At 38.0% G+C, this 14,497-nt stretch overlaps 2 protein-coding genes across 8 annotated transcripts in view; one reads left to right on the top strand and one right to left on the bottom strand.

The window, feature by feature from the left end:
• nrm (neuromusculin) overlaps positions 1-14,497 on the bottom strand; it is an 837,985-nt gene that overhangs the window by 688,107 nt on the left and 135,381 nt on the right. For all 7 annotated transcript variants that reach the window (XR_012722287.1, XM_075308260.1, XM_075308254.1 and 4 more), the window contains exon 3: positions 3,451-3,510. The gene's annotated coding sequence lies outside the window, so the exon portion shown is untranslated. The remainder of the gene's footprint in view (positions 1-3,450; positions 3,511-14,497) is intronic.
• LOC142235275 (uncharacterized) lies at positions 6,613-9,817 on the top strand. Its single transcript, XM_075306528.1, has 2 exons — positions 6,613-8,884; positions 8,961-9,817. Exons 1-2 carry the CDS (start codon positions 6,613-6,615, stop codon positions 9,815-9,817), a joined length of 3,129 nt encoding a protein of 1,042 aa, XP_075162643.1.

Here is a 14,497-nt window from a genome sequence, read left to right as displayed (position 1 = left end):
AGTCGCTGGGGGCCAGATTTGGTGAATACGACGGGTGGGGAAGCAATTCGAAGCCCAATTCATGAATTTTTGCCATCGTTCTCAATGACTTGTCTTGGTGGAACAACACTTTTTTCTTCTTCATATGGGGCCGTTTTTCCGCGATTTCGACCTTCAAACGCTCCAATAACGCCTTATGGTAGTCATTGTTGATGATTTTTCCCTTCTCAAGATAATCGATAAAAATTATTCCATGCGCATGCCAAAAAAACAGAGGCCATTACTTTGCCAGCGGACTTTTGAGTCTTTCCACGCTTGGGAGATGGTTCACCGGTCGCTGTCCACTCAGCCGACTGTCGATTGGACTCAGGAGTGTAGTGATGGAGCCATGTTTCATCCATTGTCACATATCGACGGAAAAACTCGGGTGTATTACGAGTTAACAGCTGCAAACACCGCTCAGAATCATCAACACGTTGTTGTTTTTGGTCAAATGTGAGCTCGCGCGGCACCCAATTTGCACAGAGCTTCCGCATATCCAAATATTGATGAGTGATATGACCAACACGTTCCTTTGATATCTTTAAGGCCTCTGCTATATCGATCAACTTCATTTTACGGTCATTCAAAATCATTTTGTGGATTTTTTTGATGTTTTCTTCGGTAACCACCTCTTTCGGGCGTCCACTGCGTTCACCGTCCTCCGTGCTCATTTCACCACGCTTGAATTTTGCATACCAATCAATTATTGTTGATATCCCTGGGGCAGAGTCCGGAAACTCATTATCACCGGAAACTGCTTCCACCGTAGGTTTTCCCTTCAGAAAACAGTATTTTATCAAAACACGAAATTCCTTTTTTTTCCATTTTTTCACAATAACAAAAGTTGCTTCACAAAAGACGCTCTATCTCACAAACTAATTGACTTACAGACGTCAAATTTTGACACGAATCATTTGAAGGTTGGTACTATAAAAAATTTAACACTAGCGACGCCATCTATGTGTCAGACCGGGGACTTATGAACCAACCTGTTATATCATCTAAGTTTGCGCCATTTTCTTGGCTATTCAAGTTGTATCAGAACTTTGATGTGACAATTTTTTCTGTCCGGCAAAAATATTGGTTAAATTTCTAGAAAAGTACAAATCTAATGGTATCATGCCAAAAACTAAATTTATTTTTTTTTTATTATGTTGAGCAGTAACATAAATGTTGTCTTTGTAGGAATTTTATGTTAAGGCGTTGGATAATAAATAAATCAAAATTGCACTAACTATCGATTTTCATTGAAAATCCACTGGAGCAATTAGCGAGGTTGAATCCTCTTTCAACAGTCACCTCAAATATGTTTCAAGAGCAAAATATATTATTTTTGTATGGGGATCATATAACATGTTTGTTGCCACTATGTTATTTTCACCGAAATTATGAAACCGCATTTTATGTTTGCCGAGAAAACAACATTTTTGCAACTGAAATGTTCCATATTTTCCATTCAAAAATAAAATGTTGCCCTTCAGAGTAATTATATTCCTTCTCTGCATAAACGATAAACAAAATATTTATTCACATTTTAATGCGGGAGGGCTCTAACGGTAGCCACTTGTGATTTTCCAACCAAATATAAAACAATGACAATATCACCACGGAATTCATTAACGAATACCTTCATTTCTAAATGCAAAAAACCAAAATGGTTTTGTAAGCTTGTAAACAATACAGTGAACTGTCTACTACTGGAATAAATGTGTCAGTTGTCAGACTAGCGGTTTATAAATGAAGTTGGCTGAAGTTGGTTCCAATAGATATCAGTCATCCTCTAAATTGAAACCCCATAATAAAAATCCAACCTAGAGAAAGCTCGATTGCCAAACAAGGGACGAACACATAAGAGAATTCTTTAATATTGTCGATAAACTGAATGATTTGGTTGAGAAAATTTAAGGAATACAAAGTTGTTGCAGTTTTTCTTTGATATAGATCAGAGCACTACAATTTCTAGGTATCTTCTCTAGAAAAGCGCCCATAGAATGAATTAAGCGTAGATTGAGTTAAAGAAAATTTTCTTATGGAATTCGATGCCATTCGTAGGGCATAGTAAGAGATACCACTTTCAGTCATTTATTTTTCTAGCTTGCTATCAAATTAGTACACCTATATCATTTACAATATATTCGCAGAACATAAGTCTAGTTAGTGTTAAATAATGATGTATTTTCTTTTACAAAGGCTTCTCGTTTAACTCAATTTAGTTTGCAAACACTTAGTTAGGGAGTTCTCTTCCAAGTTCTCCCCTCCATATAAAATGTTATAATTTCCTAACCATCATTTCCTATCTCTCACGCTTTCTCTGATCCTAGAACAAAAACAACAAAAATTCCATTTTGATTTCATTTTTTTTATCGACGACGACGACTTGAAATTAGTAGTTACTTTGTAAAGAAAACTTCTTGTTCTTCTTCTGTTTCTACTTCTTTGTATTATTCCACTTGTTTGCTACTCTTTCAAATGCCTTTAAACTATATTTTTCAATCAATTTTGCTTATCAATGCAACAATTTCCTTTTTCAGAAGTATCGAGAGCAACAAAAGTAGAAGCTACATCCCAAGGACAAAGCATAAAGAGACCCGCCCCCCCCCCTCCCTTCATTACAGGGTAAAAGTAACCAACAAGCGTATCTAAGAAAAAGAACTTAAGGCAAGGCGTTCAAGTACAAAAAAACGAAAAGCAGAAAAACTTTTCGACTTTATTTCACATCGTAACTCCCTACAAAGTTTTGAGCGAGAGAACAACAACCAACCATTCCTTTTGGGCTATAATGGAAGACAGGAAGCAAAAGGACTCATAGCCCATAGGAGTAGCTTCATCAACTGAAGGGGTTATAGAAACACTCGCACTAAATAAACAACATACTTTTCTCAACAATTTGTTTGGCGATGAATATACATTGGCACCCATATCCAGAGACATAACCATATCTCTCCACCCTTGCTTATCCTGTGGCCCTCCTCGCATTATTCACAAAGTGATATACAATTGAATATTTCCATTGAATTGAATTGGAAAAATTCTTTACAATTTCAATGGCTTTCAACAGGAGCGATAGAGTGCAGATGTTGGTGTGCTGTGGCGAATATCGGAACACAAGAGGATACTAAAGGAATTTTGTAGATATGGAAACTGCATTATTGCTATTAAAGAAAAGTTAAAATGTTTTTGTATTGAATATTCATTTGCATGGATAGAAGTAGAACACTAGATCAAACATTGGGAAAATTGGGTATAATGGAAAAATACAATTTTTATTTTTTAGGTTTTCAAGGATTAACTAATGATCCAGAATGTGAATCTTCTCAATATATAACATTTTTTTATAATCTTCGTTTGTAGCCACGAACGAAAAAACTAATCCTTAAAACTTATACATAATTCCTCATATATTAAAAGGTCCAATGTTAAAAGACTCACCTTAATTAAATCATCCTTGGTAGGCTTTCAAGTAGAAAGTTGGGAATGTATCCAATATATCTGAAAGCATACAAAATTATGGAAGTCTATTAAATAATTAATTCTTATGAATATCAGAGAAGCTACTAGAAAAACTTATATGCTAAACTTATATTCAGCCAACAAATGTATAGCCAAAAAAAAAACAATGTACATGTCCTTTTTGAATCCGCAATTGGAGCAAAATTTGAGTTAAAAACAAGTATATACGGCCGAATTATTGAATTTTTGTATCTGAACTAAACTATTATGAACTATTGTTAATGAAAAATCCATGAAGTTGTAATTTAAGATTAATCGATATTCCTAATAGAATTTATTATTGTGAATTATTACTTTCTATCTAAAAGTTTCTTGGCTTGTTAAATAAGTTGAATTCGGTCTATTCTTCTCTATATCTCGCACGGTGAGCATACCCCCAAATAAACCAATCACACTTCAAAATTGTAACTCCTGTCTTTTTATTTCCAAATCTTTCACTATCTCTGCGTTGCTAAACTCGATGGTATATTTTCTCATCCACTGAGAATTTATACCACATACTGATCTACCACAATTCTCCTAGTGCCTCCTCCACAATCTGTTATACAGTCCACACACTCTACTCCAGGAATTGGTGTCCACTACTCTCTCTCTCTCTCTCTCTAACAACAGTTACCGTCACCAATCCCCCCATAACCCCAACTTTAAACAAAAATTATGAACTTGATATGGACCAATTTTTGTGTGATTGGGGATCGATTTATCTGGGGCCCATATATAACTATAGACCGATATGGACCTAGTTAGGCATGGTTGTTAACGGCCATATACTAGCACAATGTACCAAATTTCAACTGACTCGGATGAAATTTGCTCCTCCAAGAGGCTCCAAAACCAAATCTCGGGATCGGTTTCTATTTGATTATCGACTGATATGGACCACTTTTGGCATGGTTGTTAAAAATCATATACTACCACCACGTACCAAATTTCAACCAGATCGGATGAATTTTGCTTCTCATAAAGGCACCAGAGGTCAAATCTGGGGATCGGTTTATATGGGGGCTATATATAATTATGGACTGATATGGACCAATTTCTGCATGGTTGTTGGATACCATATACTAACATCACGTACCAAATTTCAACCGATTCGGATGGATTTTGCTCTTCTATGGGGCTCCGGAGGTCAAATTTGGGGATTGGTTTATATGGCGCCTATATATAATTATGGACCAATTTTTGCATGGGAGTTTGAGGCCGTATATTAACACCACGTACCAAATTTCAACTGAATCAGGTGAATTTTGGTCTTTCAAGAGGCTCCGGAGGTCAAATCTGGGGATCGGTTTATATGGGGCCTATATATAATTATGGACCGATTTGGACCAATTTTGGCATGGGTGTTTGAGGCCATATATTAACACCATGTACCAAATTTCAACTGAATCAGGTGAATTTTGGTCTTCCAAGAGGTTCCGGAGGTCAAATCTGGTGATCGGTTTATATGGGGGCTATATATAATTATGGACCAATGTGGACCAATTTTTGCATGGTCATTAAAGATTATATACTAACACCATGTACCAAATTTCAGCCGATCAGGCTACATATAAACCGATCCCCCCAAATCGGGAGATCGGTTTATATGGGGGCTATACATAATTATGGACCGCTGTGGACCAATTTTTGCATGGTTGTTAGAGACCATATAATAACACCATGTACCAAATTTCAGCCGGATCGGATAAAATTTGCTACTCATAGAGGATCCGCAAGCCAAATTTGGGGGTCCGTTTATATGGGGGCTATACGTAAAAGTGGACCGATATGGCCCATTTGCAATACCATCCGACCTACATACATCAATAACAACTACTTGTGCCAAGTTTTAAGTCGATAGCTTGTTTCGTTCGGAAGTTAGCGTGATTTCAACAGACGGACGGACGGACGGACATGCTCAGATCGACTCAGAATTTCAACACGACCCAGAATATATATACTTTATGGGGTCTTAGAGCAATATTTCGATGTGTTACAAACGGAATGACAAAGTTAATATACTGCTTAACATGGAATCGGTCAGCACTCAGTGATAAGAGAGAAGTTCACCAATGTGGTATCACAATGGACTGAATAGTCTAAGTGAGCCTGATACATCGGGCTGCCACCTAACCTAACCTAATCTAACCTATGGCAAAATGAATTTTAATGGCAATAAATTTTACAAGGGGTTTTCATAGGGTGGAAACCATATTTAAAGTATCAATTGAAAATACATGTAACGGAAGAAGACGTCCAGAAGACCACTATAATTACGACCTTCTGGTTGTTGAAGTTTACCCGCATGATATTCGTCCTCTGCAAAGCAGCACCCATATTTCAGGGGTTTATAACCGAAGTTTGCGAGGGTTAGCATTTAAGAACAGGAAAGTCACCTCCGTCAAGTTTTTAGTCGTCTTTGTGAGTATGGAGTGACAAATGCGAGTTTGATAGACCGGCACTTAAATTCTCAGCATACTTTGTACCACAAAATGGTCTTACTCCGAATTCAAAACGGGTAGCTGCTAATAAGGAATATAATTTACCCAAAACAGTAGAAGACTTAAGACGTTTCCTTGGTGTTGAACTCCGTTCCACAACTGTTCTTAGCTTATTATTAACTTTTTGAAAATTTTGAATAATGTTTGAATATTTGAATTTAACGAAAATAATTGAATTGCCAATACATAGTATGAATTATTGTTATCGATACTTGAATTCAACCTTTATGCGATAACCCTAAAGCTTTTACTCAAAATGAATTTAATTGTTGTAAATTCTAAATCATAATGTCTGACTGACACTTCGTTTGTTGTAAAACTTCACTTGTGCTTCGTCATTGCCCTTGGTAAGCTGCCGTCATCCTGAATAAAGCCATACTTTTGAAATCTTAAACTTACACTTTGCCTTTTGCTTTCTTCTCTTTTCGTTACAACAAAAATCTTTACATTTCCGAGAGTTAATCTTTATCTACAGTCCACTAAAGGAAACATCTCACGGATTTGTACATGGTCCTTCGAACCGGATCTTCTAAATGAAGATTTCTTGAAACTTGAAGATACCAGCGAAACAAAAACATTAGGCATTCGGTGGAATGCCATGTCAGATTCTTTTTTCTATGTCGTTTCAAATATTGCTCTTCCTACCTCACCGATGACAAAAAGGAAAATATTATCTATTGTGGCAAAGATATTCGATCCCGCTGGTTGGTTGGCGCCGATTATAGTTGTAGCAAAGATGCTTTTACAACAACTTTGGCTTGATGGAACTGATTGGGATGAGGAAATCAAGCCTCACTCTTTTCAAAAATGGAATTCTTTCATTTCCAATTTTTCTGACATTGAGTATATCCGAATACCTCGTTGGATTTATTATGCACCCGACAGGCGTATTCAAATTCACGGATTTTGCGATGCTTCCGAAAAAGCATACTGCGCATGTATATATATCCGCATTGTATCACCTGAGAACTGTATAACATCAAACTTACTTGTTTCAAAAACTAAGGTGGCACCTTTGAAAACAGTGAGCTTACCCAGGTTAGAATTGTGCGGCGCAGCACTACTGTCTAGACTTTTGAAATCAGTATCCCAAAATCTGACTTTTCCTGTTACCGGTGTTTATCTTTGGTGCGACTCAACTATTACTTTGGCTTGGTTAGATAAACCCCCTTTCCATTGGAAAACTTTTGTCGCAAATAAGATTTCAGAAATTTTGGATAATGTGGGAAATGTAACTTGGCGATATGTTCCAACTACTGAAAACCCAGCCGATATTGGAACGCGAGGCTGTACTGCGGCAGAACTGAAAAATAATCATCTCTGGTGGCATGGACCAAAGTGGTTGGTACAACACTCAGAATGTTGGCCAAAATCTAAAACATTTCAAGAGCCAGAACTTGAGCGCAAAACTGTTAACTTCCAAATTGAAACACATATGGAAGACGTACTTGAAAGATTCTCTTCCTTCAGCCGAGCTCTACGAGTTGTATGTTTCATGTACAGATTTATAAGGAAATGTCAAAAGCGGAATTCTGACTCATTTGGGGAACAACTTATTACTTCAGCGGAAATTAGAACAGTCAAATTTCAATTAATTAGGCTGGCGCAACTTAAATTTTTTCCTACGGAATATCATGCATTGAAGAACAATCAACCAATATCTTCTAAGAGCAAACTTCTAACTCTGAACCCTTTTTTAGATGAACGAGACTTACTTAGAGTAAATGGTCGTTTAGCGAATTCGGATCTTCCATACAATGAGAAGTATCCGATAATTCTGCCTGAACATTCTCACTTTTTTAAATTGCTTTTAACTTTTACCCACAAAATTCTTTTACATGCCGAACATCAAGGTATGTTACGGGCAATACGAGCTGAATTCTATGTGATACGTTTAAAGAACTCTGTCCGATCTTGTATTCGAAATTGCCGTACTTGCACCATATATAAACAGCGCATTCGAAATCAGATAATGGCTGCATTGCCTGAAGAGCGTTGTACTTTCTCACTGCCCTTTACCAACACGGGTTTGGATTTTGCCGGCCCATTCGATTTGAAAACTTCGAAATTACGAAACGCGAAACTTCATAAAGGTTATGCCGCTGTTTTCATTTGTTTATCAACTCGAGCTGTGCATCTGGAGGCGTGCTCCGAGTTGACTACTGAAGCTTTCTTAGCCACATTTGATAGATTTGTAGGGAGACGTGGTTTACCTAATAAAGTATTCTCTGATAATGGAACCAATTTTGTTGGTGCCAGCAAAGCACTCTCTCGAGAATATCGAAACTTTATACAATCTTCTGAGAAAGGTCTAGTTGACAAATACAATATTCACGGGTTCACTTGGCACTTTATTCCACCACATGCACCACACATGGGTGGACTATGGGAAGCTGCTGTCAAAAGCATGAAATCCCACCTTCGAAAAGCCGCAGGCAATATTAAATTTACTTATGAAGAATTCTCTACTTTACTAGTTCGAATAGAAAGTGTACTGAATTCTAGGCCCTTATCTCCTATAAGTGAAGACCCTTCGGAAATTACTGCTTTGACACCTGGACATTTTCTTAGAGGTTCCGCATTGATTGCTGCACCGAAGCAATATACTGATAACTTGACTTTAATAAATCGATGGCAAAGATTGAAAACGATCCAGTTTAATTTCGCAAAGAGATGGAAGAACGAGTACATCTCCAACTTGCAGAAAAGATATAAATGGAAGACAGAACAGCAAAATCTTAAGGAAGACGACTTAGTTATTATTAAAGACGATAACTTGCCGCCGACTGAATGGAGTTTAGGACGTGTTATTAAGGTATTTCGCGGTCCTGACTCAAAGGTGCGCGTTGCTGAGATTAGGACACAATCCGGTACGCTTTTGCGTCCAATAGTTAAACTGTGTATTCTACCCGTTGCCAACTAAATTTCATAATTTTTATTCTCAAGTTCACAAGTTAATAAATTTACGTTACAGTACCTCATTTAGTCAGCCGAAATGCCGTATCTGCCATAACCGCCACATCTTAAAAGACTGCCCCGAATTTCAACGGATGGACGTCCTTGAACGGAGAAAGCATATGAAAGAACATCGCTTTTGTTTTAAATGCCTCTGTGCTTCCCACACACGCGAATGGTGCAGATCCAGAAAAACTTGCGTGGTATGCAATTACAACCACCACACAATGCTCCATGTCGATGATCACATGAGAAGGAAAGGACGACGAGATAACCAACCACACCATGAGAGCGCCAGAAAAAATCATCGGAAATTCCCTCATACGCTAAACAGAAGTTCTCCACCGCTAGTACGTGAAAGACTGAGCCAAAGACCAAAGAGACACATCTTCCTGCCAACTGCTCTAGCCCGAGTTTTGACACCAAACGGTCCCATAAAAGCACGGTTAATGTTAAACTCAGCTGGTCTACAAACATTGATTCTGAAGTCACTGGTACAGCGTCTTCATCTACGTACAACCAGGAAAAACAACACCGAATTCTGCACACTGAATTTGCAGTCTTACTATGATCCAACCGTAAAAATTCAAATAACTGGCATAGTGAAGAACCAATTTAATATGGCACTACCGGAAGCGACGTCCGATAAGAAACTTCAGTCCGTCTACAACCATCTGCCTAACTTGGCAGATCCACATTTTTTTAAACCAACTGACATAGAACTTGTAGTTGGAAACGATCAGTTGTCAAAGATCTTGTTGGCTGGCCTCATTCAGACATCGTCCTCAATGCCCATCGCCCAAAGTTCTGTGTTTGGATGGATAATATCTGGAGCCTGTTCTTATTGAATTGCATTGCTGCAAGGGGGGCGGCATGTTGAACTCCGTTCCACAACTGTTCTTAGCTTATTATTAACTTTTTGAAAATTTTGAATAATGTTTGAATATTTGAATTTAACGAAAATAATTGAATTGCCAATACATAGTATGAATTATTGTTATCGATACTTGAATTCAACCTTTATGCGATAACCCTAAAGCTTTTACTCAAAATGAATTTAATTGTTGTAAATTCTAAATCATAATGTCTGACTGACACTTCGTTTGTTGTAAAACTTCACTTGTGCTTCGTCATTGCCCTTGGTAAGCTGCCGTCATCCTGAATAAAGCCATACTTTTGAAATCTTAAACTTACACTTTGCCTTTTGCTTTCTTCTCTTTTCGTTACAACAAAAATCTTTACATTTCCGAGAGTTAATCTTTATCTACAGTCCACTAAAAGAAACATCTCACGGATTTGTACACTTGGAATAGTGAATTTTTAACAACGCTTTATTCCTAATGTTGCCCAAGCACAATCAAAATTGAACACCCTCTAGAAAAACTCCTGTATTTATCGTACCATTGCTCATGCCAGTGATACTGGCAGTGTTACATCGAGTCCACAAAGTGGACGAAAATAAAAAGGTAACAACACCAGAACTTGATTTGATAGAAATCGACACCGCAGTGGTACAAACCTTTCTCGTTAGCTGAACATATCGCTAAAACGGATGTATCACCTATTGAATTATACGCTTGGACTAAAGTCATTGAAGTTGCCAAACGTTCAAGAGCTCACCAATACACAACCAAAAGTTAGACTGGAATGCGCCAAAGAGTTGCTGCGCTTTCACGAGTCTGGCCAGTAACCGAACAAACAAAATGGTCGGGTTTACTTGCTAAAACTTCGGATGGCCACAAGAGCTCAAGCTTCGTCGATGGTACACTGAAAAAACAGTGAACCCACCAGGAAAGAAAATTTTAGTTAATTGTTGAAAAATTTGATTAATTGTAGAAAATTTTAACTAAACAGTATTATAAACGCAGATGTCGCTCCGATTTCGCAAAAACAAGTAAAAAATTTTCGACAAATTTGAGAAGATTTATCAGAAAAAAATATTATTTTTCACTTATTAAAGAAAATTTCGTAGTTTGAAGGAAAAAATTGGAGTTCAAAATTGCAAAAATGTCTTTAGTGCCATACGAAGTTCATGATGCACGCATTATTGGTAAAATTTACAAATATTAAGGAATTCTGAACTATTTTGTGGGAGACACGAATTTAGTTCATCTTTATACTTCAATTGTGTATAATTTTTTCTTCCGCTTTAGTTAAGTTAACTTACGTACTCAAAAAATTGTTAATGGCATGGAAACTTTCTTAAAACATAATAATTCCATGAACTAAAAGAGAATTAAATCAGCTTTAGTGAAATACAGGGTTCACTTTTTTTTGAGTGCAATGGAGTTGGCCGTCGTAATGGTCAAATTATTCGATCGTCGTGTCTAAATAAAGCCCTGAGCAGACGAATATTTTGGCAGACCATGGCCATTCCAAGAGGACTCAAAGCCGTCGCACTAAGGACGCCTTCACAAAGATTGGCTGAAAAATGAGGTTCCCTGCTTAATTTCTACAGTATGTTCACAAAAATGTCCGAATCTTAATCCGTTCGACTTTTGTGCTTGAGGTATTTTAGGGAGTAAGAATATATAAAAAGTATGGACTTTCCAAAAGGACTCAACACCTTCGCACTCAGCACACGTCCACCAAGAATGGCTTAAAAAAGAGGTTTCCTGTTTCATTTCTGCCGCATAATGGCCACCAAAATCTCCGAATCTCAATCCGTTGGACTTTTGCGTATTATTCGATCGTGGCATCTAAATAAAGTCCTGGGCAGACGAATATTTTGGCACACCATTGACATTCCAACAGGTCTCAAAGCCATCGTACTCAGCACGCGTCCGCCAAGATTGGCTTAAAGAGGAGATTCCCTGCTTCATATCTACCGCACAATGCTCACCAAAATTTCCGAATCTCAATCCGCTGAACTTTTGCGCCTAAGGCATTTTGGGGTCTCTTGGGTATTTCTTGGGTAGTTCACCATGGTGTCTAAATAAAGCCCTGGGCAGACGAATATTTTGGCAGACCATGGACATTCCAACAGGATTCAAAGCCGTAGCACTCAGCACGCTTCTACCAAGAATGACTTAAAAAGTAGGCTCCTGCTTCATTTCTACAGTATAATAATCGCAAAAATCTCCCAATCTTAATCCGTTGGACTTTTGTGCTTGAGGCATCCGTGGGACTGTTGCGTATTAATCGACCCTGGGGTCAACATAAAGCCCTGGACAGTCAAATACCATATTTTGACAGACGTTTCTACCAAGAATGGCTTCATTTCTACCGCACAATGGCCCCCAACATCTCCGAATCCGTTGGATTTTTGCGTATTAGTCGACCGTTGAGTCCAAATAAAGCCCTCGGCAGACAAATATTTTGGCAGTCCATCTCACCCAGCACGCATTCTTCAAGAATGGCTTAAATGGAGATTTCTTTCTACATTTGTACCGCATAATGGCCACCAAACTCTACGAACCTCAATCCATTTATACCTAAGGCGTTTTGGGATGGCACTAAAAAATACCAAAGTGTCGATCATCTCAAGAAGGCGTTTCGGCGGGAATGAGCCAAACTACCGCAGAGTCAGCGTCATGGATTTGTCGGCCGGTTGGAGGTCACAATTCGAGCCTAATGTAGCCAATTCGAACAAATACAAACTGGTTCTAAAATTTTCTACAAGTGCCAATATTTTTAGCTTTTGACTAATAAAACTTAAGAAAAGATAAAAAAAACTACAAATCCCATATCAGTCACGTAATAGATCGCTCGAACCTCTTCTTTCCTTCACATTATTCCTATATTTCAGGGATTCGGTATCTTTAAGGAAATTTCTAATTTATTTGTAGTTACTCACATCTTCCCAGGTATATGTAGTAGGTTCTATATCTGACAAAAACGGGACAGTGATTGAGGAAGTGTTTCAGGGTCTCTTCGTGCTCCACCAAAAATACGTCATAGATATACCATCTTCCACTGTTCCTATTCGACAAAGGTGTGATATCAAGACTAGGGGCCCGGTCATGATTCCTTGCTTTCGCCCTCTTTGCAACTGTTTCATATTGCGCTATATGTCTCCCATACCCATTCATCCAACTCGACCGGCAAAGTATCCATGGGCTTTGCGTTCTCTAAGTACACTTTCCTTTGTGTTCTAGTTCCTATTACCGTCTCTATTGCCTGTGTGCTTCCACTAATTCCGGCAAATCAAAGCATCCATGTGATGCGAATCGTGCCCTATACCTAGTAATCGCTGATTATCCTTTTGTATTCCACAACGTCTCGTGATGTCACTGTAATGTCTGATATTGCTTGTATTGCCTTACTGCTATCCATGAAACTGATCACCTTCTCTGGCCTCTATTAATAATATTGATGAGTCCTTCCACACATTCCGTTGTGGCCCGCATATTTAGCCTTACGGACCGTGCTCTGGTTCGGAAATTGAAAAAATGTATCAGGTTCTGAGTCCACTTGGGACATCTACAAATCTCAGTGTTTTAGCTGAAGTGTCAGTATTTGCACTGCAAATATCTTTCCTACAATACATGCATGGTTGACTAATAAAAATTTAGAGCTAAGACCAAAAAGTTCTTACATTGTTTTAAAATTGACATCACCCATCTAAGATTCGTGTGTTCAGTTTCAAAGAGACCTAGAATAGAATCTTCTCTAAGATGCCATTGTTAGTGCTTGTTGCTGTTTTCCAATGGAGACAATAAACGGATAATGTTTCGTCGTTTAACATGCAATTTTTCGCCAAAGCAAAATCCCTAATTAAATGTAAATTACATAACACTCCAAACGCCGAAGCTGTAGCGGCATGTATAGCAAAGAAAGTGACGACACTGCGTCCAAAAACGCCGTCTTAGGACAAATGCCAGTACTCCACTGACGGATGCAATATTGGCATTAAAGCATTGCGTGGGTTCTTTTGAAAATTCGAAACATTTCCTCTCTCCAATGGCTTAGTACTCAGCCAAGACAATGACAATTTGTGTAGGTTGCATGATGAAGTTAGCTGGTGGTGCCTGGTTCAAGGCATCAGGATATCCGGCCAACAATGTCACTGCCTGCTGGTAATGGTAATACAGACAGTGACAATCACACCGATGATTATGATGATGATGATGATGACGATGTTGATGATTATGAGGTGAAGACAATATTCTCTTACTTTAGAAAGGGCATGAATGAGTGCTCTTTAAATAAAACCCTAGAAAACTTCTTCTTCTTCTTTTTCTTCTGCTGCTTGAATCTGATGAAGACATTCTTGCAGACACAAAGAAGTGGTATCATTTTGTTCTTGAATTTCTAATTTTCTCGCTTTTTATGGTACACAAATGATGAGAATGACAATGAGTTTGGATTCTGTGTGTATAATCTAAGAATCCTTATTGGATGGATGCGGATATTACATTTTCAGCAAAGTCATAAGCAGGGCAAACACTAAAATTCTTGAAAATTCTTAACAGGGTTAATGGGAAACTAGACTTGGTCTTAAACGATGTCTGAGGTTAAGTATTTCGCATGCAATTTGCCAAAGTAAAGTGCATGTTTCCTTGTTTTGTATACGCTTTTTTTTTTGC

Source organism: Haematobia irritans, chromosome 4 (assembly GCF_050003625.1).
Source record: "Haematobia irritans isolate KBUSLIRL chromosome 4, ASM5000362v1, whole genome shotgun sequence".
NCBI lineage: Eukaryota > Metazoa > Arthropoda > Insecta > Diptera > Muscidae > Haematobia > Haematobia irritans.
This window is presented reverse-complemented; position numbering and strand designations above follow the sequence as displayed.

Excerpts from the sequence above, each read along its gene's own strand:
- LOC142235275 (XM_075306528.1), top strand. The coding sequence starts at position 6,613 with ATGTCAGATTCTTTTTTCTATGTCGTTTCAAATATTGCTCTTCCTACC. Across the intron at positions 8,885-8,960 it reads TGAGATTAGGACACAATCCG|TTCACAAGTTAATAAATTTA; the intron begins GTACGCTTTTGC and ends TTTATTCTCAAG.